This window comes from Thermobia domestica, chromosome 10, assembly GCF_964235325.1.
Source record: "Thermobia domestica chromosome 10, izTheDome1.hap1.1, whole genome shotgun sequence".
Classification (NCBI taxonomy): domain Eukaryota; kingdom Metazoa; phylum Arthropoda; class Insecta; order Zygentoma; family Lepismatidae; genus Thermobia; species Thermobia domestica.
Window position 1 is genome coordinate 234,169,921 of NC_137463.1, and position 20,081 is coordinate 234,190,001.

General features: G+C 35.0%; 1 protein-coding gene across 2 annotated transcripts in view; it reads left to right on the forward strand.

Moving 5' to 3' along the window:
- The window catches only part of LOC145663090 (uncharacterized), a 38,740-nt gene extending 19,035 nt beyond the window's left edge, over positions 1–19,705 (forward strand). For both annotated transcript variants that reach the window (XM_081729357.1, XM_081729358.1), the window contains exons 3-4: positions 9,536–9,765; positions 18,537–19,705. In XM_081729357.1, coding sequence (XP_081585483.1) covers positions 9,536–9,765; positions 18,537–19,623 — 1,317 coding nt within the window. In that variant the 3' untranslated portion in view covers positions 19,624–19,705. The remainder of the gene's footprint in view (positions 1–9,535; positions 9,766–18,536) is intronic.
- The last annotated feature ends 376 nt before the right edge of the window (positions 19,706–20,081 follow it).

Here is a 20,081-nt window from a genome sequence, read left to right on the forward strand (position 1 = left end):
ATCACATTGACTTGTAAATTTCATTACAGTACAATGAATTTAAGGCCAGTGACAGCATATTATTCAAATTCATGTCTTCATTTATGAGTTGCATTGTTTCTCACTTTGAAACTGAAAATGGGTCTTGAAGTGTCCTGTTAAGAAGCTCCAACCCGCTTATAATACCTCTAGCCATTGTGAGCCCAAGAAACGTAGAGCATTCTTCAAAAAGCCGCAAAAGCCTAGCTACTGATCCTGAAGATGTGTTAAAATTCCTTCAGTCTTCATGTCTTCCAACGTAGAGAGATTTTTTTTTTAATGTTCACCAACTCCCGTTATTTGACTGAGTCTACAAATCCAACTAGTGAGACACAAGGGTTTAACGCAGGGATGCAAACAAGCAACAAAGTTTTACTAGCCCAAGAAAAAAGCTACTAGCCCAATCTCACATAACAGTCGTGATTTTTATGGTCTTTACTATTTAAAAATTCGCCCTCATTGATGAACCACTCGCCCCGGGCGAGTAGGCGAGTGGTTATTTGCATCCCTGGTTTAATGCTTACAAAGTTTGAGACGGGACCACTAGCATTAATTAGCCTCGATCAGAGTAGAAAATCTTTACTCACTTGAAGTGACTGCAAGAATAGTTCAGGCACCCACTGCAAAGAATTTCTCACAATTGCTAACGCATTGCAGACATCCTTAATCACAAGATTAGCACAGTGAGCTCCACAATGTACGTACAAGGCAAAATATTGCTGTTTACATATGATAGATTGAACAGCAATATTTGCATCACTTATATTTCTTTTGTCATCATAAGCTTGTCCTCTGAGTTGAGAAATGGGAAGCTGGTGTCTCACCATCGCATCCAGAATAACGTAAGCTATAAACTCACCAGAAGTTTCTGATGTACTGTAGAACCCAAGAAAACTTTCATGAGGACAGAGATCTTCATCAAATCAGGTGGCACAAGTACTTAATTGTTTTTCATCACTCACATCCATCAGACATGATAGAGAACAGAGGAGAGTTTTGAGATTTGATTTTGTTGTGAAAAGGGATTTTAGGAATGAACCAAATGGATCTAAAGATTGTGATCTTGGCCAATAATTAGTTTCTGGATCAGGGGCCACAAAATTTTTGAACGGCCCCTAAATCGAGTTTTCGTATTTTCTGCGGAATAAGCACATCATACTGGGTTAAGTAATAATTTGGGTTTGGCTACACTATATGTAGTTGTCCAGATATAAGGTCTACAAGAAAAGCTTTGATTGAAATATACTGCATCTTTTCATCCAAAAACAATTTCTTGTCCTATGATTTCCAGAACCGTTCTTGATTTTACCATCCACGAAATTGCATCTCTACATATTTCCATCTATCTACCTCTTCAATTGTGGAAAATATTCAGAGCGAAGGCTCATCAATTGCAATAAACTCCAGGACCTGCAATCATGTCCTCTAAATGCGAGTCCCGAATTTTTTTCAGGCATTACCTGGCTTTCAGCTATCCATCTAAAATTTGTCTGTTTAATTTATTTTATATTCGATTTTTCTCTGCGTTTAGCGCAGTACAGCCAGTTTATAGTATTTCGAAGTTTTGCATATACGGAATTTTTCTTTAGTCTTCTTCCAGTTGCAAAATCTTACAATAGTGAAAGCGTCTTGCACTTTTTTCAGTAAGAACCCTTTATTTTTTTCAATAACTCCATGCATTAAAAACAGAAAATGACATTACTTCTGTTTGATCAAAATCTAGCCAGGGAAATGTCTAGAACCAAGTTGCTACGAATGTCAGTGTTTGACTTTTTGGAGACTGTTGTGGAAAATTTGTAGGTAACACGAAAGCCTGATTGGGCTTCAAATATTTCAAAGGGTGGAGAGAATATGAACCACTTGCTAGACATGGAGATTGAAAGGTTTCTCCTATAGACACTGATGGTGATGGTAACCTAGTATTGAGGTTTGAATTTCCATTGTCGGTTTCAGGTAACCCATCAGGTGAACTATTATTTGAATTATTTTTTTCTTTTCTTCGAAAATGGCACTGCTTTGGTCCACGTATTGTCTTTTTTTTTTTTTCTTTTTCTTATGACAAATTATCCATTTCAAACAACGAAAATCATTAAATAGCAGCAACAGATGAAAAACTTCAGATCAACGTTATATTCACAGTGATACACACGTGGATACAGGGGTCTAAATATCATTACTGTTGGAGAAAACAGGCTGCAAAACATGTCTCCTCAAAAACAATGGCGCACGCGCGCACAGCCCAGTTGACGAATTTGAATAGTGCGTTAGAATGAACTCGCTTCAGTCATATTTCCGAAATTAAACACAATGTTGTAATCAAGTCTTCCATCGATTGTCGAGGTTCACAACAATGCTGGTATTTTTACACGAAGCCGATAGCAAGAGTCAATATATTATAAAAGGTTTCATTCCGCATTTTCTATTTTGTTTTTATAGAACTATAGTTGTAGATGGATCAGAACCAGTTTAGTTATTTAGGACAGTTTATGTTTTGCAGCTGCCGCTTTCTTGGAAGACTAAAGATAAAAGCTCACGGTAGAAATATCCGAAACTACCCATGAAAATTTAGAAAAGCACTAAGTGAGATTCGAAATATTTTGCCTTGGAAGCAAGTTATAAATCTTTCACAAAGCGGTAGCTGTGTAAAATAAAAATACGTACTAAGAACTGCGTACTTTCAATTAGAATCTACTATTTTCAGGTATAAAGGTGTGTTTCAAAACTTACTTCTCGCTGCAAGAGAAAGTATCCACTCTTTATGGTAGTTTACGTTGTAGCTAATACAGTCTCGCTATGTATTGTACTTTATTTATATACCTTGTTAATTGTTGCAGAATTTTCTTCAATGAAATTGTAATTCTTTTCCCATTCTAGGAATCATCAAATGATAATAATCGATGTTCTGGGGAAGAATCTCTGCTATACAATTTTCTGGGTGGGACAATCCCCTCCTGGAAAATTTCTGGGGGGGACGCGTCCCCCTCATCCCCCCCGGCGGGCACGCCCGTGGGTCAAAGTAGAGGGAATAAAAATCTGGACAGAGGTAGGGGGTAGGTAATATAATAATATTGGACGACAAGGTTGGAATAATTGAAATCCACAGGCTTTCCAAATGTATTACCCAAATCGCGAATCCCAAAGTTAGAAAAAAATGATAGGTCTTTGCTATGAGTATAGTAATGTTTTTGCGTGGTTTTTTAAAACGATAGGAATAGTGAAAAACTACGAACATCATATAGAATTAAGAACTAAGGTTCCTTTCCATCGTAGCCAGTATCCAATCCCTATAGCTCTGAAACCGTTGGTTCGAGAACAGCTCAATATTCTGTTAGAACGAAAAATCATTGAAAGGACCGCGTCGCCATAAAATAGTCCCATGTTATTTATAAAGAAACCAGACAATTCCATTCGGGCAGTGCTGGATATGCGCATTTTAAATAAGTACACAGTCTTTAATAGTACGTCTTTACCACCGATACATAATATTCTGTCAAACAATGGGAGGACATTTATGTTACAGCATTTGCGATATAAAATCTGCGTACCATACAATCCCTCTTAATGAAGACTAAGGATTATACTGGATTTAATATCCCAGGCGACTGAAGTTTTAAACTTCGAATTTTACCAGAGGAATATCTATCAGCGTCCGTTGTTTACACAAGAATAATGTCCATTATTTTAGCGAATGTAGCACCAGCAAACGTTTCGTTCTATATGGAAGATGTATTTATTTTTGGAAACTATTAACACCAATTGGTAGACATTTTGGGCACTGTATTTGAAAGATTGAGAAGTGAAGGTTTAAAATTCTCAGTAGAAAAGTGCAAATTTTTACAAGAAATACTTCCGCTTGGGTACATAGTTCCGTTGGTTACCAAGTCAGTAATAAAATAATAAACGCAATTAACTTTTAAATTGCCTAAACGTCTTAAATCTTTCCTTGGTCTCACAAATTACGTCCGAAGATTCTGCAAGGAATACGCTATTTTAATCCAGCCGCTACAATTGATGACTGGAAAGGAAAAAAGTTTCAGGAGAATGAACGAACATTGAAACTACGTTTTGAAATATTTTTTTATTTATTTGTTGCCTTTTCCCCAGCATTTTCAATATCTAATCTGACGAGTGACGCCATATTTTCTGCTGGGAGGTGTCACGGACGCTCATCGATATCGTTGTTAAACTTTGTCCGTGATTGTACTTTTACTTCAGTATCCTTCAAAAGACATTCAACGAACAGCGAAAGGAAATGATGGATATTTCAAAACTTAATTGTGATTGATTAATGAATTCTTTGTCTGTAAAACTGCTATGTAATTCCGTCTGTAAAATCGTTGCCAGGCATTAAATTTTGTAAAGGTATGGTGAATAGGGGCATGTATGAAATGGGGGCTGGCCATCGACATGTTAGTATAAAAGACAGTCACTTTATTCACTTATGTTGTGCGTCCAGGTAAATGGCTACGTTAATCCTCATTTAACATTGGACACATAAAAAGTGTACAGGCCAAACGGCTCGTCCCATTTAAAAAATCTTTCACTTTAGATTGATAATATATTTGGAGAAAATTTCCCCTCTTACAGTTTGTTGTAACTGATAATAACAGAGTTACCCTATGTCAGGGAACTTTGGAAACACCCTGTATATGCCATCATAAACTACACCTTCGCCTGGAGTATACGTGTCACTGTTACTTTATAATGTATGGTTATACTATGGTTGTACTGAGTTTGACGGGCAAACATACATTTATTTATTCTATCTATATATAGTGACACGTGTACAAGACCTGAAGAAGTTGTGTGGCGTGATATTTTCTCAATTAATATTGAAACAGCAAGTGGTAAGATTTTACTACTTGCAGTTGAAGTAGTAAAATCTATTATTATTTTATTCTTATAGAAATATATTCTTAGAACGCTTAATTGGTAGTAGAAAACAACTTGCTATCTATGGCAAGTTTTTACTCTATAGCTGTCACCGTTAAAACCGGAAGTGGTTGATCTACGGCACAGGAAATCGCTTTGCATAATCTATCACGGTTTTTATTTTTATTACTGCTGGTTTGATGTTGTTTCTGTAATCAACTCGATTCCAGATTTTTGATCCTCTACATGCTAAACAGATTTGCTGGTGATCCAACAAGTAATCCTTGAGCTGTTTTTGTATTCCAGACGGATGGATACACGGACAGGGTAAATATATAACAGAGTTTCGTTAAACCAATCTCCTTCACGAAATTTGTTTCTAATTGTCGGACTTTCGTCTGCAAAATTAGTTATTTCATATTTCGACCCTCGTAAAGATTCGAGAAATTTCTAGAGGGGAAAAGTTATCTGTGCGAGGGATGAAAATTAAAGCTTTAATCCATTTTAGTAACAATTTAGTAGCATGTATGTGCCCTTTAAAAAAATCTCAGATTACTTATTTCCTTGGTGTTGTCGGATATAAAAAGCAGTCAGCGACTTTCTAAAGCATGGCTTCTCCTGAAGAAAGAAAGAAAGAAGTAAATGAATCCTGAAATCAGACACTGTCAACTAACGTCATTTTTTTTTTTTTTTTCTTTTTAAATGAAAGCACCCAGTGAAATCACAACAGAAGGAAAGAACTAAACACGCACGGCTATCGAAACTCACTGTGGAAGTACTTTTCAGGTGTATTAATATCGAGGGAACTCTTTAAAATCATCCTTCTTTTGTACGCTTTTCTTCGGGTTAAAAAGAGTGTGTGTGTGTGCTTTAACTAAACAAAATTTTCTGTGTTTCCCAATTCAGTATTTTGCTGTGAAATTAACGTTGTATTAAGTAAAGGATTAGGACCTTAATATTTCAGACAGCAAGCAACAAGGTATGTTGTAACATATATAAAGAAAATAAATATAAAATTGATTTTTAACGGTGTAATGGGTAAAGTGTATTAGTATACCACAATAATGGAATGGGTAGTATAGTGGGATTATAGTTATAGTGTATGTATTGCCTGTTACATGGAGACCATTATTCAAATGATTTATGACATTTTTTTGGATGTGACAGATTGTAGAATAAAATAGATTGAATAAAAATAATAATAAGAATGCATAATGTAATTAATTAATATTTAGAATAAAAGAAGCAATTACATATAAGTTAAATGCACAAATATATTACTTTAGTAAAAGAAAGAAGCATATAATAACTACAAAAGCATGCAAATTGCTAATAGATAATTTTGACTTGTCATATGATACCATACATTAGTTATACTTTCTTTTTGAGTTTATACTTAATGTCCTGACGACAGCTACTTAGAGACTTCATGTTGAAGCTCTGAATGGAACGAAGTGAATCCGAAATGGTGGAAGCCGAATGAATGATTGTTGAATGATCCCAAAAGAATGAATTCTGGTTTATAAAATCTATCTTTTTATACTTGTAAATGTCCTTGTTTGTTACAACTAGTTGGCACTATATTTTTGAATCTTACAATTAGACCAGTTAAATAATAGTTTTCTGATAAATATTATTGTTACGTATACAAATATAAAGTGTTTTTTTTTTTTTTTTGTTTTGTTTTGTTTTGTTTTGTTTCGGAAAATCCGTGTATTTGTCCACCAGAACATTACCAGATATTTTGTTTTTAACTTTTTTTGTAAACAATAAATCAAATCACAGAAGCACATATCGAGATTAGGTAGATGTCATGTTATAGCTTATTGTGGGAAAGTTTATTTTCCAGTTTACACAACATTGGCCTCAGATATTTTTTTAATTTTGGATGCTTTAACTATTCTCTCACCTTCCATGTACCAAATATTCGCACTAAAAATATTATTTTAATTGTTTATTTTGTTCCATGTTAATAAAAAACACTTAATGCACTATTAAGTGATAAATTCATTTATTATATGATAGTTGGGAAGGCTTCACTACTCTTTATATCTTACGACCTCCCTGTCTATTACTGTGACGGACGCTATTCAGCTTAATTATTAAACCTTTGTCCGTAAATGTATTTTTAGTTAATTACTCTTCAAATGACGTTCAAAAACAGAGAAAGGAAATGTTGGGTTCTTCAGAACTCAATTGTGATTAATTAATGAAATTTTATCTGTAAAAACTGAAATCGTTTCCAAGCGCTGAAGTCATCTACCTTTCACAAGTCATTGTGTAGGTTCATGCATTGACAAATATGGTGAGAGAAGTAGATTCGTAGGTATACGTACTTAAGATTTCACCACGAGTACAGAAAGTACATGACCTCAGCTCGAGTAACGAATGAAAACTACTCGGCTTTCTGAAGACGAGAGTACTTGCGGCGTGATACTAGGAGGAGGACGTGGTTATTGAGGTGAGACCATACTTGACTGATCCACTTGTATTGGATTCTACATCAATAGTCTGAGGTATATACCTGTTTCACATTTATCAATGCTTAGTCATGAGTCAGTGCTCGGGAAGTTTTGAACAGTCACTACTAAACGTAAAATTACAAACAGTAGAAACATTCCCCCAGCTCCCTATTCTTTCATTTCAACAGAAAACAAATGTTCGTGAATATTGTAGTACAAATTATCGATGTCTAGATTTTTAAGAAAGTTGGTCATTCTTATGATTCCAATACCTCTCGCGTACATCTCATTCTATTTAGATAATAGTTAACACATACCATAACCGCATTACTTCGCGTGCGTTGTTACCAAACTCACAACTTTAAGGGACTTTTAAAAAAATCAACGCGAAATTATATTTTGGAGAAGTGTACAATAAACCATATCTGTCGTAGATAGGTTGCTGAATCGCATTGTTCGTTGTTATATATTTCACTAATTTTCTTACTCCAAAAATTTGTTATAAACGTTGTTCTTCCCATCCGAAGAAAAAGCATTTCTACTAGTATTAAGTAAAAAATTACAGAAGACAATGAAAAATATTGCAGGGAAAAATATTTGACTTAAACCTGAAGTTTTTGAATCTTTCGTAATTATAGATAATAACTATAGTTTCCACCATATTGTGACATTTAGCAATTGGGGCGTCTCCAGTTTCCCGGAGCCGATTTCGTGTAGAAGTCTAATTTTTTCTTGTTTTGTCTATTTTTCAAATAAATAAATAAAAAAAAGAAAAAAAGAAAAAAGAAACTAGACCATGATAACTATTGTGAACAGTTAAATGTATCAAACGTCTGTCCAGTTTGGTTACTAAACAGTCAGAATCATGGTATCTGATAATTACAAACATCTAAGTGACTATTGCTAACAGTTTCCACCTTCCTTAACTTACCACTATTAAGGCATAGTATTCTGCAGGATATAATCTCATAAACTGCAATTCATAGAAACTTTAATTTGAGATGATTATATATAATGTAACTTAGTGTAATTTACATGTTTCACAGTTTGATCTTTTACTTTTAGGGCGTGGCTAGAGCTTCCTTGGAGGGCAATTTCGTGTAAAATAATTTCAAATTTCAGTTTACTGTACTTTCTTAGGAATTAAACGACGGCAGTTATTGTAAATCAGGATTATAGTAAACTTTGTCCCTCCTTCATAAAAATCGTAATAAAAGTCTTGAGAATCCGATAGTTAAAAAGATTCAATGAATCATCCTTTATAGCATTGTTTTAGTAATGGGTAATTTCCCGTTAAATAAATTGTAAACGAACCTCTGTATCCTGTGAATATTTCTGGTTATTGCGTAATATCGGTTCTCCCTGGGATCCTCTTCAGCACCACTTCTGTTTGTTACACTAGCTCCTTTAGATACAATCATCTTCGAGAAAATTTAAAGGAAACAGGAAAATCCAAGCGGCAATTGAGTTTGGTTATCACTTGCACTACTCACATTCACTCACTTATAGAATTTTGTTCATCCGTGGAAATTTGAGTTAAGAATGTTAGTTTTTAATGTTATTTTTAACATTATAAAATGATCAAAAACGTGGCCGTCATTTTTAACAGGTCTGTGAATTTTACTTATTGAAAGAAAACCACTCTAACTTCTTCCTACTAAACTGTTGTCCAAAACACATAAGACTTCTTTTTATTGTATATTTTAACTTACCAGTGGAAATAACTATTAGAAATAGAATGTTGTAAATGCATACACTTAACTGTGTATTTTCCATGGCAACTTCCCGTGCACCTTGCCACTTGGCTCCAGATACAAAATACATTTACTACAGTACAGGGTTCAAACTTGTGTAATGCATGCTCATGACACTGAGAAACACTATTAAACATATTAGTAATAGAACAGCTTCAACCTTCATTTAAAAAAAAAATCATCTGACTTTCAGTCCTAAAAAATTTGGTCATCATCTGTCTGTATATAAAAATGTAACTTAGAAATGCCCCCAATAAATCTGTCTTTCGTAATTACTAAAATACCGGTTCAAGTATTTCAGATCTGCAACATTAGTGTTCCTCTACAAATCTGCAGCATGACTGACAAAACTAATTAGATGCAATCTGAGATAATAATATGTATTTGGAATTCTTGTTTGCTTATATAAACGTGTCTTCATTTTTGCAGGTTATGTGTGAAGCTGAATGTAGTGAAATGTACATGAATGAAGACGTGGGAATGCAGAAAGATTTGTCTACAGATCCGTTTCTTATATGTACACCTGAAAATACCGTACCTAAGCAAGAACCTGTAAGTGATTATTATCAAGAGAGAAAAGTTGTTAATAAGAAGGAAGAAAAAGAAGAACCTAGTAATGCTGACAGTTTTTCATTTGCAGCAGCTTTAGCAGGTCAGATGTAAGTATTAGACGCGTGATAATAAACCGGGGAATGTGAAATAAAATTGCTTATTTTTACGGTTTATTGATATAAATGAACGTGAGTTAAATCGGATGATTATTTTTTAAATCAATGATCTCAGTCAAGGTTAATATTATTTAACCCTGAAATGTCTGTTCTTTACGCTGAGAGATCACGTTTATGGAAAATATTTGAAAGGTTTATATTTGAACTCTTCCCTCTTAAGGGGGCCGCGGTGGCTCAGTGGTAGAGCGTTCACCTCTGGTGCTTGGGGTCCCGGGTTGGATCCCAGCCCCCGCCAAGTGAACCTTGTGGTGGACAAACACCGTGTGCGTAGGTTTTCTCGGGGTTCTCCCGTTTCCTCCCACTTTCTTCATTCCACCATTTTTCATTCATTACTCATCATCACCGTCTCCTTTAGCCTAACCGGCATAACCGTGGGACGTAAAACTCAAAGATTTCATTTCATTTTCTTCCCTCTTAAGATACATATTTTAATGAAAACAACATTGTAAAAGCCCAAACCGAGCGAAGTGCTATGTTTCGAAATTAGTTAAACAGTTCATCCGTCGATGGGATGTTACTTTATTGAAAGGAAGTGTGAATACAAAGTTTCGTCAATCTAATTTGATGGAATTTTTAAGCTTCTTTATTTTGTACATTTAGCACCCTTCATTCTCCCTTAGGATACACATTGTAATGGAAACAACACATAACAACACGGTACAAACTGCGTGCAAAACTTAATTTGAAACGTGGAGACAAAAAATATAGTAAGCCCCGTCTTCTTAAAAGCGGTTTTCGAAAATGGGACATAGGACAGGAATAAATGAGGAAATTGAGAAGGAACAGTTTGAATTTAGGACAGGTAAGAGCACGCAAGTTGGTATTGGCTTATTAAGAATACATATGAAGCATTTATAGAGAAAAGTAAAAAAGTGTATTTGGAATAGTAAAGAGGGAAGACGACATTTCAGTGCAAGTAGAACGATTAGATGTATGCGGTTTGCCCACATTATAGTTCCTGTTGGGAAATATGAATCGAAAATTAACAGAGTGGTAACCGTGAAGAATATGGAATTAAAGTAATTGCTAAAAAGACGAAAGCAGTGTTGATTGAAACAAGCACTGTGTATCAATAATAAAAACAATAGCATAAAAAGTAGGGCAGATGATAGACACTCATTCCTCGTTTTAACGAACGAAATGGGGCTAAATCAGTCAGAGGTTCCAAATGGTTCATAAATCCGGACATACGTTGGTTGTGTGTAACATAGGCGCCGACTTTGGGGGGGGGGGGGCAGGACACTTTTGGCCCCCCAATATTTAGAGGTGGGGTCCTCGCCTCTCCAACATAATGCGGCCGGGGAAGAATTAACAAAGAGGAGCAAGAATTTCTGTTGTAAACTTCGTCATTCCTTTAATTTAACGTTAAGAATAGCCTTCTAGGAATGAGCACGAGCCAAGTTAAAACTCGACTCGACTCGAATTCGAATCGAGTTCCGAGTCGAGTCAAACGTAATTTTCTCGAGTTGAGTTCCGAACCGAGTCGCTGTTTTTTAGGTCGGGTTTCAAGTTGAGTCGAGTTCGATAAATGGCTCGCTGGTTCAGCTCGTTTTAAAATCATGGCATGATTAGACTGGAAAGCGAAAGCCGTGAGAAATGTAAGCGATAAAGTTGAATACTTTTAGTATTGTTCACGAGAGGGGACACTGTTTGTATCTCGTTTCGTCTCGATAACGAGACGACAAAGGGTTTTATAACGAGGCCTCAAATGTCGTTAGCACCAATTTAAGTATATACTTTAGTTCTTACCATCAAGGCTGAGACCTGTACGGTCGAATTTTTGAGCCCAAACAGAGGATCAACCCGGGTAGTGATGTAAACTTGCTCGGCTGAGTTCAACGGAGCGAAATGCTCGACCCGGCATGGCTGGGATGAGCCATCGATTCGCCCCAACTGAGCTATCAGCTCTGTTCGTCTCGGTTTGGGCGAGCCATCGGCTTAGATCGACTCACCCAGGCCGACAACTCTAAGCCCGAGCCGAGCAGTTTTGAACATGTTTGGCCAGCGCCCTATACCTTTTAACAATATTTGGCCTTAGCCAAATCCTTGCTTCTCCGGAACTCAAATCCAGAATCTCGTGAACGATGGCCATGCCTCAGACTTCACGACTACCGAGATCGGCAGTCAATTAGTTTTTAGTATTCAGATAGAAACCACCTATCTCTCATGTTTATACATGGTGTTGTTATAATAATAATAATAATAATAATAATAATAATAATGATAATAATAACTTTATTTTCAGTGCCGTGAACAGCTCATTGGCAAAAATACAACACTATGTTAAGACTATTATACAATCATTTAAAACAGACCAGAAAATAATAATAATAATAATAAGTTGTAGTAACAGTAGGCCTAGTATCATTGATAATAATTACACTGTCTATGTAGGATAATTGAAGAGAGTACTTGAAACTAGATAAAATTTAGGTCCATTTGGCTCGTTCTGGCTCGACTCGACTCGAAATTCAACCTGAATTCGAGTCGAGTTTCAAAGAAAACTCGCTCGTGTCCATCCCTACAGCCTTTTTATTCGATAGAAAAGGCGGTTTTCAGACTGGTGTTGAATAGAGCACTGAAACTTCAATCAACACTCTGGCAACACTGATTTGACAAGTGAAGATCAATGCAGTGTGAATTTTGCAGCGGAGTAGCGGATCGAGATTTGGGGGGAAGGGGTCCTTCAACAAGCAGTTAATTGAAAACGATTCAATACGATGATGATATATTTATTCATTGCTTGGACCCGCCAATATTTTCTTCAAGTCGGCGCCTATGTTGTGTAATATCTACAATTACATTAAGAAAGAAACAGGAATAATATAATACACATAGTAGTCAGTGTAATATTAATCAAGCACACTATTCAATCAGACAGTGTAAAATACCTCTGCATTGTAGATTTATATTATAATATAATAAATTGAATATTTTTAGTTTAGAAATAGGATTTTCAAATTGAATAGATTGTCCCATATTTTGTCTGTTACTTCCGAAAGACCGAGGGATGATTCTTATGTTCGATACCTAGATGCTATTATTCGTTAAGTTATGAATGAGTCTGAACATGGAGTAAAAGCAAGGAAGGGAATGGCAAAATAAGAATTTAGGGAGAAAGAATGTATATTTTGTTGCTTCTAAAATAAAATGTTAAGGAAAACACTCCTAAAAGATTTCGTGCCGAATATTGTACTCCACGAAACAGTAATGTGCTCATTATGCAAAAACAGTAACAAACGCGATGAAATCTGACTGAATGGAAAATGGAGAAAATAACCAGGGTCAAGAGGATTGGCAGTGAGGAAGTGCAAGGAATACAAACTTGCGTGATGTATTTTAAAAAGGGAAGGAAAATGGTCAGAATGTGGTTTGGGCAAAAATTATATTCTGAGCGACATGATACAAGACTGGTGGAAGGAAAGAGAAAGGAAAATTACAATTAAAAAACGGTACTACAAATTACTAGTGTGCTAGCCGAGGGCTGCAGTGGACGTGACTTACTAATGCTAGCAAAATACTTAACGATGATTGCCTCATTAGAACGAGTTGTCTATAATTCGAAGTGCAGGAAACTCGGAATAATGGAATACAGGCAGTTTTCTGTGTTCAAGAAAGTATTCCAGTCCAAATAGATTATTAATTCTAAAATGAATACATCGCTTCTGTTTCTGAATTGTCTGCAGAATATATAAAGAAATGAATAAATGTATAAATTTGTAAATCTGCTCCCAAGTCAGTGGCGGCCGCTGGATTGTGGTTTCGGGTGTTGCAGTACGAACGATTGGAGACAGAAGATATAAAGTGGACTAATTGGCTAATTAGCATAACTTGAGATGCAAATGCTATGTGACATGTGAAATTAAATAAAATTCTGTTTTTTAAAAAATAAAAAAAATGCAGAACATTTTATCCGATTAATCACCTTATTTAATTAGTAAGTTCATTGTCATTTCTTTAATTAGAGCAAATCTGCCTAATACATCCTGCTTGAACTCTGGTATTCTTATTGTCAGGTCTTTTTCGATGGCAAGCATAACCAATGGTCACTATTCGAAGTGAAAAAAGAGGGACGGTATGTTTTATTACGATTTTGACTCGACATACCGGCTATCTAAATGTTGAAATACAGTGAGGGTATGTTGTCTAAAAGATTGCATCTATTTAAATAATAACTGAAAATCATTGGAGAGCTTCTATAAGTTATGGGGGGGAGGAAGACATGGAGAGACTTTGATCCCCAGCCAACAACTTTCTGAGAAAAAATATAACCCCTTATGTTGTATTAGAAAGAATTATGCACGAAAATGCTCAAAAACCGAGTTTTTATCTTAATTTCCTGCGGGAGGACTCCCGGACCCTCCACTCGACTCAAAAATATTCTAAATTCCCGGAAGATCCGCCTTCCACAGCAGACAACCCCTAAATCCACCCATGCTTAAAACACGATATTTATGTGCATTAAGACAAGAAGACACATACATACATAGGAAAGAAACAATTCAGTATGGGACATCAAAATATAAATTAGATGAACTTCTTTGAAGATATATAGGAAAAAGGTAACAAAAATGTTGGTATTGTCAACTTAGAAATTATTACAACATAAGAAATAAAATCCTTTTGCGTGCAAAGCTATTTGTCAATTACTGTGTATAAATGGATTTATTAAAAGATATTTAGCATCTACACTCCAGTAACGGTACGTCTTGATCACTGAAAAACCAGAGGCGGTATGTCATTCCACCGCATACCGTCTCACTTCAACCACTGCCAGTGGTGATAACCTTTCTTGGGATATTCAGTTCCTGATAGTGTCAATTCTTTTTGATGTGGAAAAAACCCTTTCTTCTTTTGCTGACGCCATAGGTACAGTTAATATTAATTTCAGAAGCTTTGCAGATTCACTAAATAATTTTTCTAGATTATCGCGAACAATTCATTCTAGCAAACTCAGTCCCTGATAGTGATCCGAATTCTTCTTCAGCGTAGACTGAAGAGAGTTCGTAGCAGAGATTAGTGTTATAAAAAAATATACATTGAACACACTTTATTAACAGTTTATCAAAGAAAATTTCAAATAAATTGTGGAAGTATATCTAGTGCAAACAACATTACTGTCATAAGATGTTCTGTAAATTTAAATCGGGTTTTTTTCGAAGACACTCCTGAATTGCTCTTTGCTTGTTTTGTAATGTTTGCAAAATTTATAACGCACCTAAACTAACCTATCATTTTCAAGAAAGAAAGAGAGAGAAATATCTATTCCAAATACCCAACGGAAATTGACTGCCAATATCAGGTTCTTGCTAAAGTAGCAGACCAACGATGAGATTTAATTGATATTCAAACTAGCACACGTTCGACACTAGTTCACATTATTTATTATTACATATATATCTATAACTAATTTTAGTAGAATTTTCTCAAATCATAAACTCAAAGTAAAATGATTATTTATTGTTTCAGATCCAGAATCCAATTACAAGTCAGAAATCAGAATTTTAGAAAACAAGAGTTAATATTCTTCCAAATAAATTGCATTGATAGCTTAAAAAAAAACTAAATGTTATGCAGTATAAGCCTTGTGATTACAAGATTTCACTTTTACATTTCATTTGTCAATACTTTACAGTAAACAGCTTACTATTGTAATTCTTATTTACACTATCAATAAACTTTACGTTGATATATTATCTGACTTTGGTATTTATTCCCAAAAGCTAGTCATATTTACTGTATTTATTTAGAGTATGCTTCTCGACAGCTTTCCGGAAATAACCCGGTACAAGAAATACCAAAAAAAAAAAAAAAAACTAACAGGATAGATCTTGGTTTTCAGAAGGTAATAAACGTTTGCATTATAAGTGGCCTTCTTCGGAAGTTCAGAGTTACTCTTCACTAATATATCCTATAAGACTGAATGACATTTCAGATCCGCATGATCATCATACTTGTGAACTGATCCATCAATATCATTTCAAGAAGTAGAAAGGACAAAATAGAAAGAAAAAAAAATGTTCAACGTTCCGAGGAATACAACATAATCACTCCTGTCACATTTATTTATATGTCCCAAAACACATACTGCTACACTATTATTTCCTTTCTATTTTAAGTTTACACCGGTAGCATGTACTAAACTTGGCCTACATATGTAGCCACTGGACAATACTTTTGCTCTAATAATTACTACTACTAATGAAAATGAATTATATACAAATGATATGCATGACTGAAAAAAAAACCTACGCTACGTGACAGGGTATTTAATTATATAGGGACGTTGTTTATATTCTAGTACTTTTCTTGTTATAGCCTACACATAATATATTTCTGATGGATCGACATAATAATAACAAAATATCAATTATATGCATTACATAATAAGGAGTGACAAGTCGAATTGATCCTGTGTCGTACATTCATCCTAACCTAACCTTCCAATCATAGACTTCAATAACTTAAGTGTAAATTATCTATCTTTGTAAAAATTTGTACCAGAAGCATTCTCCGAACCTAGTTTATACTGTACATAGCAAAATTTTATTTATTATCAAAGTTGTAATGGAGTTAGTATATTACAACCAAAACATTGGTTCGTATTAGTGTCAGTGGAAACACTATGGTGAAGCTACAAGATGCGTGACGCAACTCAAGATTCTATTCGCACATGTTAGTCATGATAACTTAGGTACTGATATCCACAAAATTTTAAACAGTTAATACTGATCAAGGTTTTGAAGTTCACCCAAATTATACTGCCAATCGAGTCATCAGCCGTCTGGATGGTTCAACGGAATTTAAAAAAAAAAAACTCTTGTTACCTTATTATTTATACACTGTTTACATCGCCCACATTCATCTGGTCACCGCCTCTACACAAAAGATGGAGAGAAGATCCCCAACTGGGACTGGATGCTGTCTACAGCAATAAAATCCTCTGTACCAACATCTTCGTTGATGACATGGATGACCTTTATCAGTGACGCGTCATCTAACAAGGTTTACTTATCAAAATTTGGTTTCAGAGCCTCCATTTTTGTTCAATAAACGTAGATTGTGCCGAATTATTCAAATTTTGCAATCTTTTATCAAATACAGCAATTTGTGCTGAATAATTTAGAATGTGTGCTGAATGCGTCACACCTTTTACACACTAGGTATGAAGGTAATTCATCTTTTTAATACCTGGCAAACACACACCCCAGGCTAAACACTATCTACCATATCGTAAACTGAGAATTTTTATTATAATTACCTACTTTAAATTTTAAAGACCTAACTAATTATTAACAAATATGAATATTCATCTATCTTTAATATTTCCCGAAGTAAGAAACGAAATAACTTTAATTCTCACTTACTTTCGTCAGTCCTTACCACGTCATGTTTACAGAAAACAAGCGACTATTTCACTACCTAAAGTCGCCATCTTGGCAACTTCCAACTTAACATAAAACAAATGAGAAACGAATTACGATGCTAGTATGTTGCAGCGAATTATGTTATAACGTGGTTTCGAATTTTACACTTTCACCTTTCTATTGGAGGTGAACATATTTACTGAATTTATTGGTATGTACATTTATAATGAGTATATAAATATGTAATTAAGCACGAATAAGTAATAGTTTTATACGGAAATTATAGCACCAAACGATGAGTATATAAATATGTAATTAATGCATGAAATCACATTTCTAGTTATATTTAAATTGAACGTAGTCCTACCACAAATTACGGTACGGTGCAGTTATAGAATAAACTCACCATTTCGGGATTTTCATTATGGTATTGACCTGTAATAAACAAACATTAAAATAACATTTCATTTAAACACGAACAATGCAAGTCACGTTACTCAACATCAAAACGAATGGCACTATTTTACAACACGGGGACCAAACAAACAACGAAAAATAATAATAACAACAGTAACAATGTACACGTTACCGGTAAACGGCACGTTACAATTTTATAATTTTATGTGTTCCAGATTGACAATTTAGCTATGTGAGGGTTTCTAGACAGTGATACTACAGGCGTACTATGTTTTAGTACGATGAAGTTATAAAATCTATGCATTAATTTTGGTTATCAGAATGTGAGTTTCGTTTTCATGTTAGTATTTTCTTCGTAAATTTTCTATTGTTCGCGAAGTTTTCACGTAATACATGTACAGGCATAATAACTTTCTGAAAATTTTCACGTAATACGTATACAGGCAAATTAAAGTCACTTTTATCACTTCATTAATTTTTTGTCTTCTATGTGATTTGGATTTTCTTTGAATTTTGCAAATTCCTCGTAAACTACTCGTAATAAGTTTGATTTAGTGTGCGATCATTTACTCTTTGTATGCCATTGAGTTAATACCAGTAGAAGATTTGTAATGTAAAAACTGGGTTATCCAAGACTAGGAGCAGTAGAACAGTCCATGTCGTCTAAGTGGTTGAGCATCGATTTCATGAGTGATTAAATGTATCTCTGCTCAGAAATGGTCTGGATAGTGGTTAAAACATCGGTATGGTAAGCTGGAGACCCGAATTCAAATCTTTTTCTTTCTTTGTATGTAATTTTTATATATTTGTTAAATATCTTTAGAATGGTCAAGAGCGAGGTCTGAAGAGCGCATTCCTCCAATTTTAGGTATAAATTTAGATGACTATTTACGTAATAATTATTTGTATTATTTACAGGAAGCTTTTACTTCAGAGAGGTTCTACATCAATTTTGGATAAATGCAAGAAGTCGATCGTGCCTGTGCTCGTACAAGACTATAAGAAATGTTATCGTCTTTCCAATAATAGCCAATTTAATAAGTTACAAATTGAGAAGGCAGTTTCTCAACTTAGAGCAATTAGCACAAAGAATGACAGTGTTAAGAACAGTCAGGGAGTTCGTCGTCGTCGTAAATGTGAAATTTGTGATAAGTTAGTAAGCTCACGTTACTACCTTCAACATAAAAGCAGACACACTCAAGAACGAAATCATGAATGTAAAGTTTGTATGAAACGATATAAGACTTTGCAGGATCTTAAAGAACATGCCAGACGCCATAACAAGGAAGAATTTAAGTTTGTGTGTAACATTTGTGGAAGAGAGTTCCTATCCCAAATTCTGTTGACTTATCACGAGAGAAGACACGCAGAACCCCCTTATCTTTGCAGATTTTGTAATCGAGGATTTTATGAAAAATTTACCTTTGCAAATCACGAAAATATTCATACCAAAGAGAAAATATATATCTGTGAAACATGCAATGCACATTATTTTTCGTACAGCAGTTACAGTGCCCATTTGCAAATACACAAGTCTAAAGGTTTTGTGTGTGATGTCTGTGGTCGAACCTTTGTGAGACTGTCGGATTTTAAAGAACACCAAACTATTCATAATAGGATAAACGAAGAAGTGGAACTGTATACTTGTGATGAATGTGGTAAGGGTGTAAAAACTCGCAATTCACTGGTTGAACATCAGAGAATACACACTGGGGAGAAACCGTACGTTTGTGAAGTATGTGGGAAGAGGTCTCGAACTAAACAGCTTCATTCTCAGCATTCGCTCACTCATACGGGTGAGAGGAAGTTTAATTGTAACTTATGTGGAAAATCCTTTACGCAAAGTAAGAACCTTGTAATTCATAAGAGATCCCACACAGGTAATCGACCATACAACTGTAGTCAATGTGAAAAAGCTTTTACTTCTAGATCAGCTTTACTACGACACCAGGAAAGTCATTCACATGAGCAAAAGAAAGAATTAGAAATTCTTTTATCCTGTTAAATTTGTAGCAGTGACTATCTTGCAATGCTGATAACTCCAGATTTCGATAGTAAAAATTCGCTCAGTTGACCTTCCCGTATAAGCATTTTTAATTTACACCAGGAGAACCTTAGAAAATTTGTATGCTCAAGTCACTCTTCGACGAAGCAGTGCAATTTAACAATTAAGGGTAAATTGTACAACACATAGTATGAGGGTTTCTATAGACTGGAAGACCAGTAAACAAATAACAACGCTTCAATTGCATTTAGCGAATGTCGATTCATGAAAGAACAGGGAGGAGATCCTTCCCAGTTTTCTGTGAACATGATCAAGTAGTTTGGCAGTGTATTCCTTCTGAAAAGGGCCAAGTACGCTACGGCTTGTTGAAGTTGCTGTTGATATTGCTGTGTATGTTGAAGGTGGTGAAATGAACCTCACGCTGAATAACCCATTTTTACTATGAGCCTTGGGTTCAA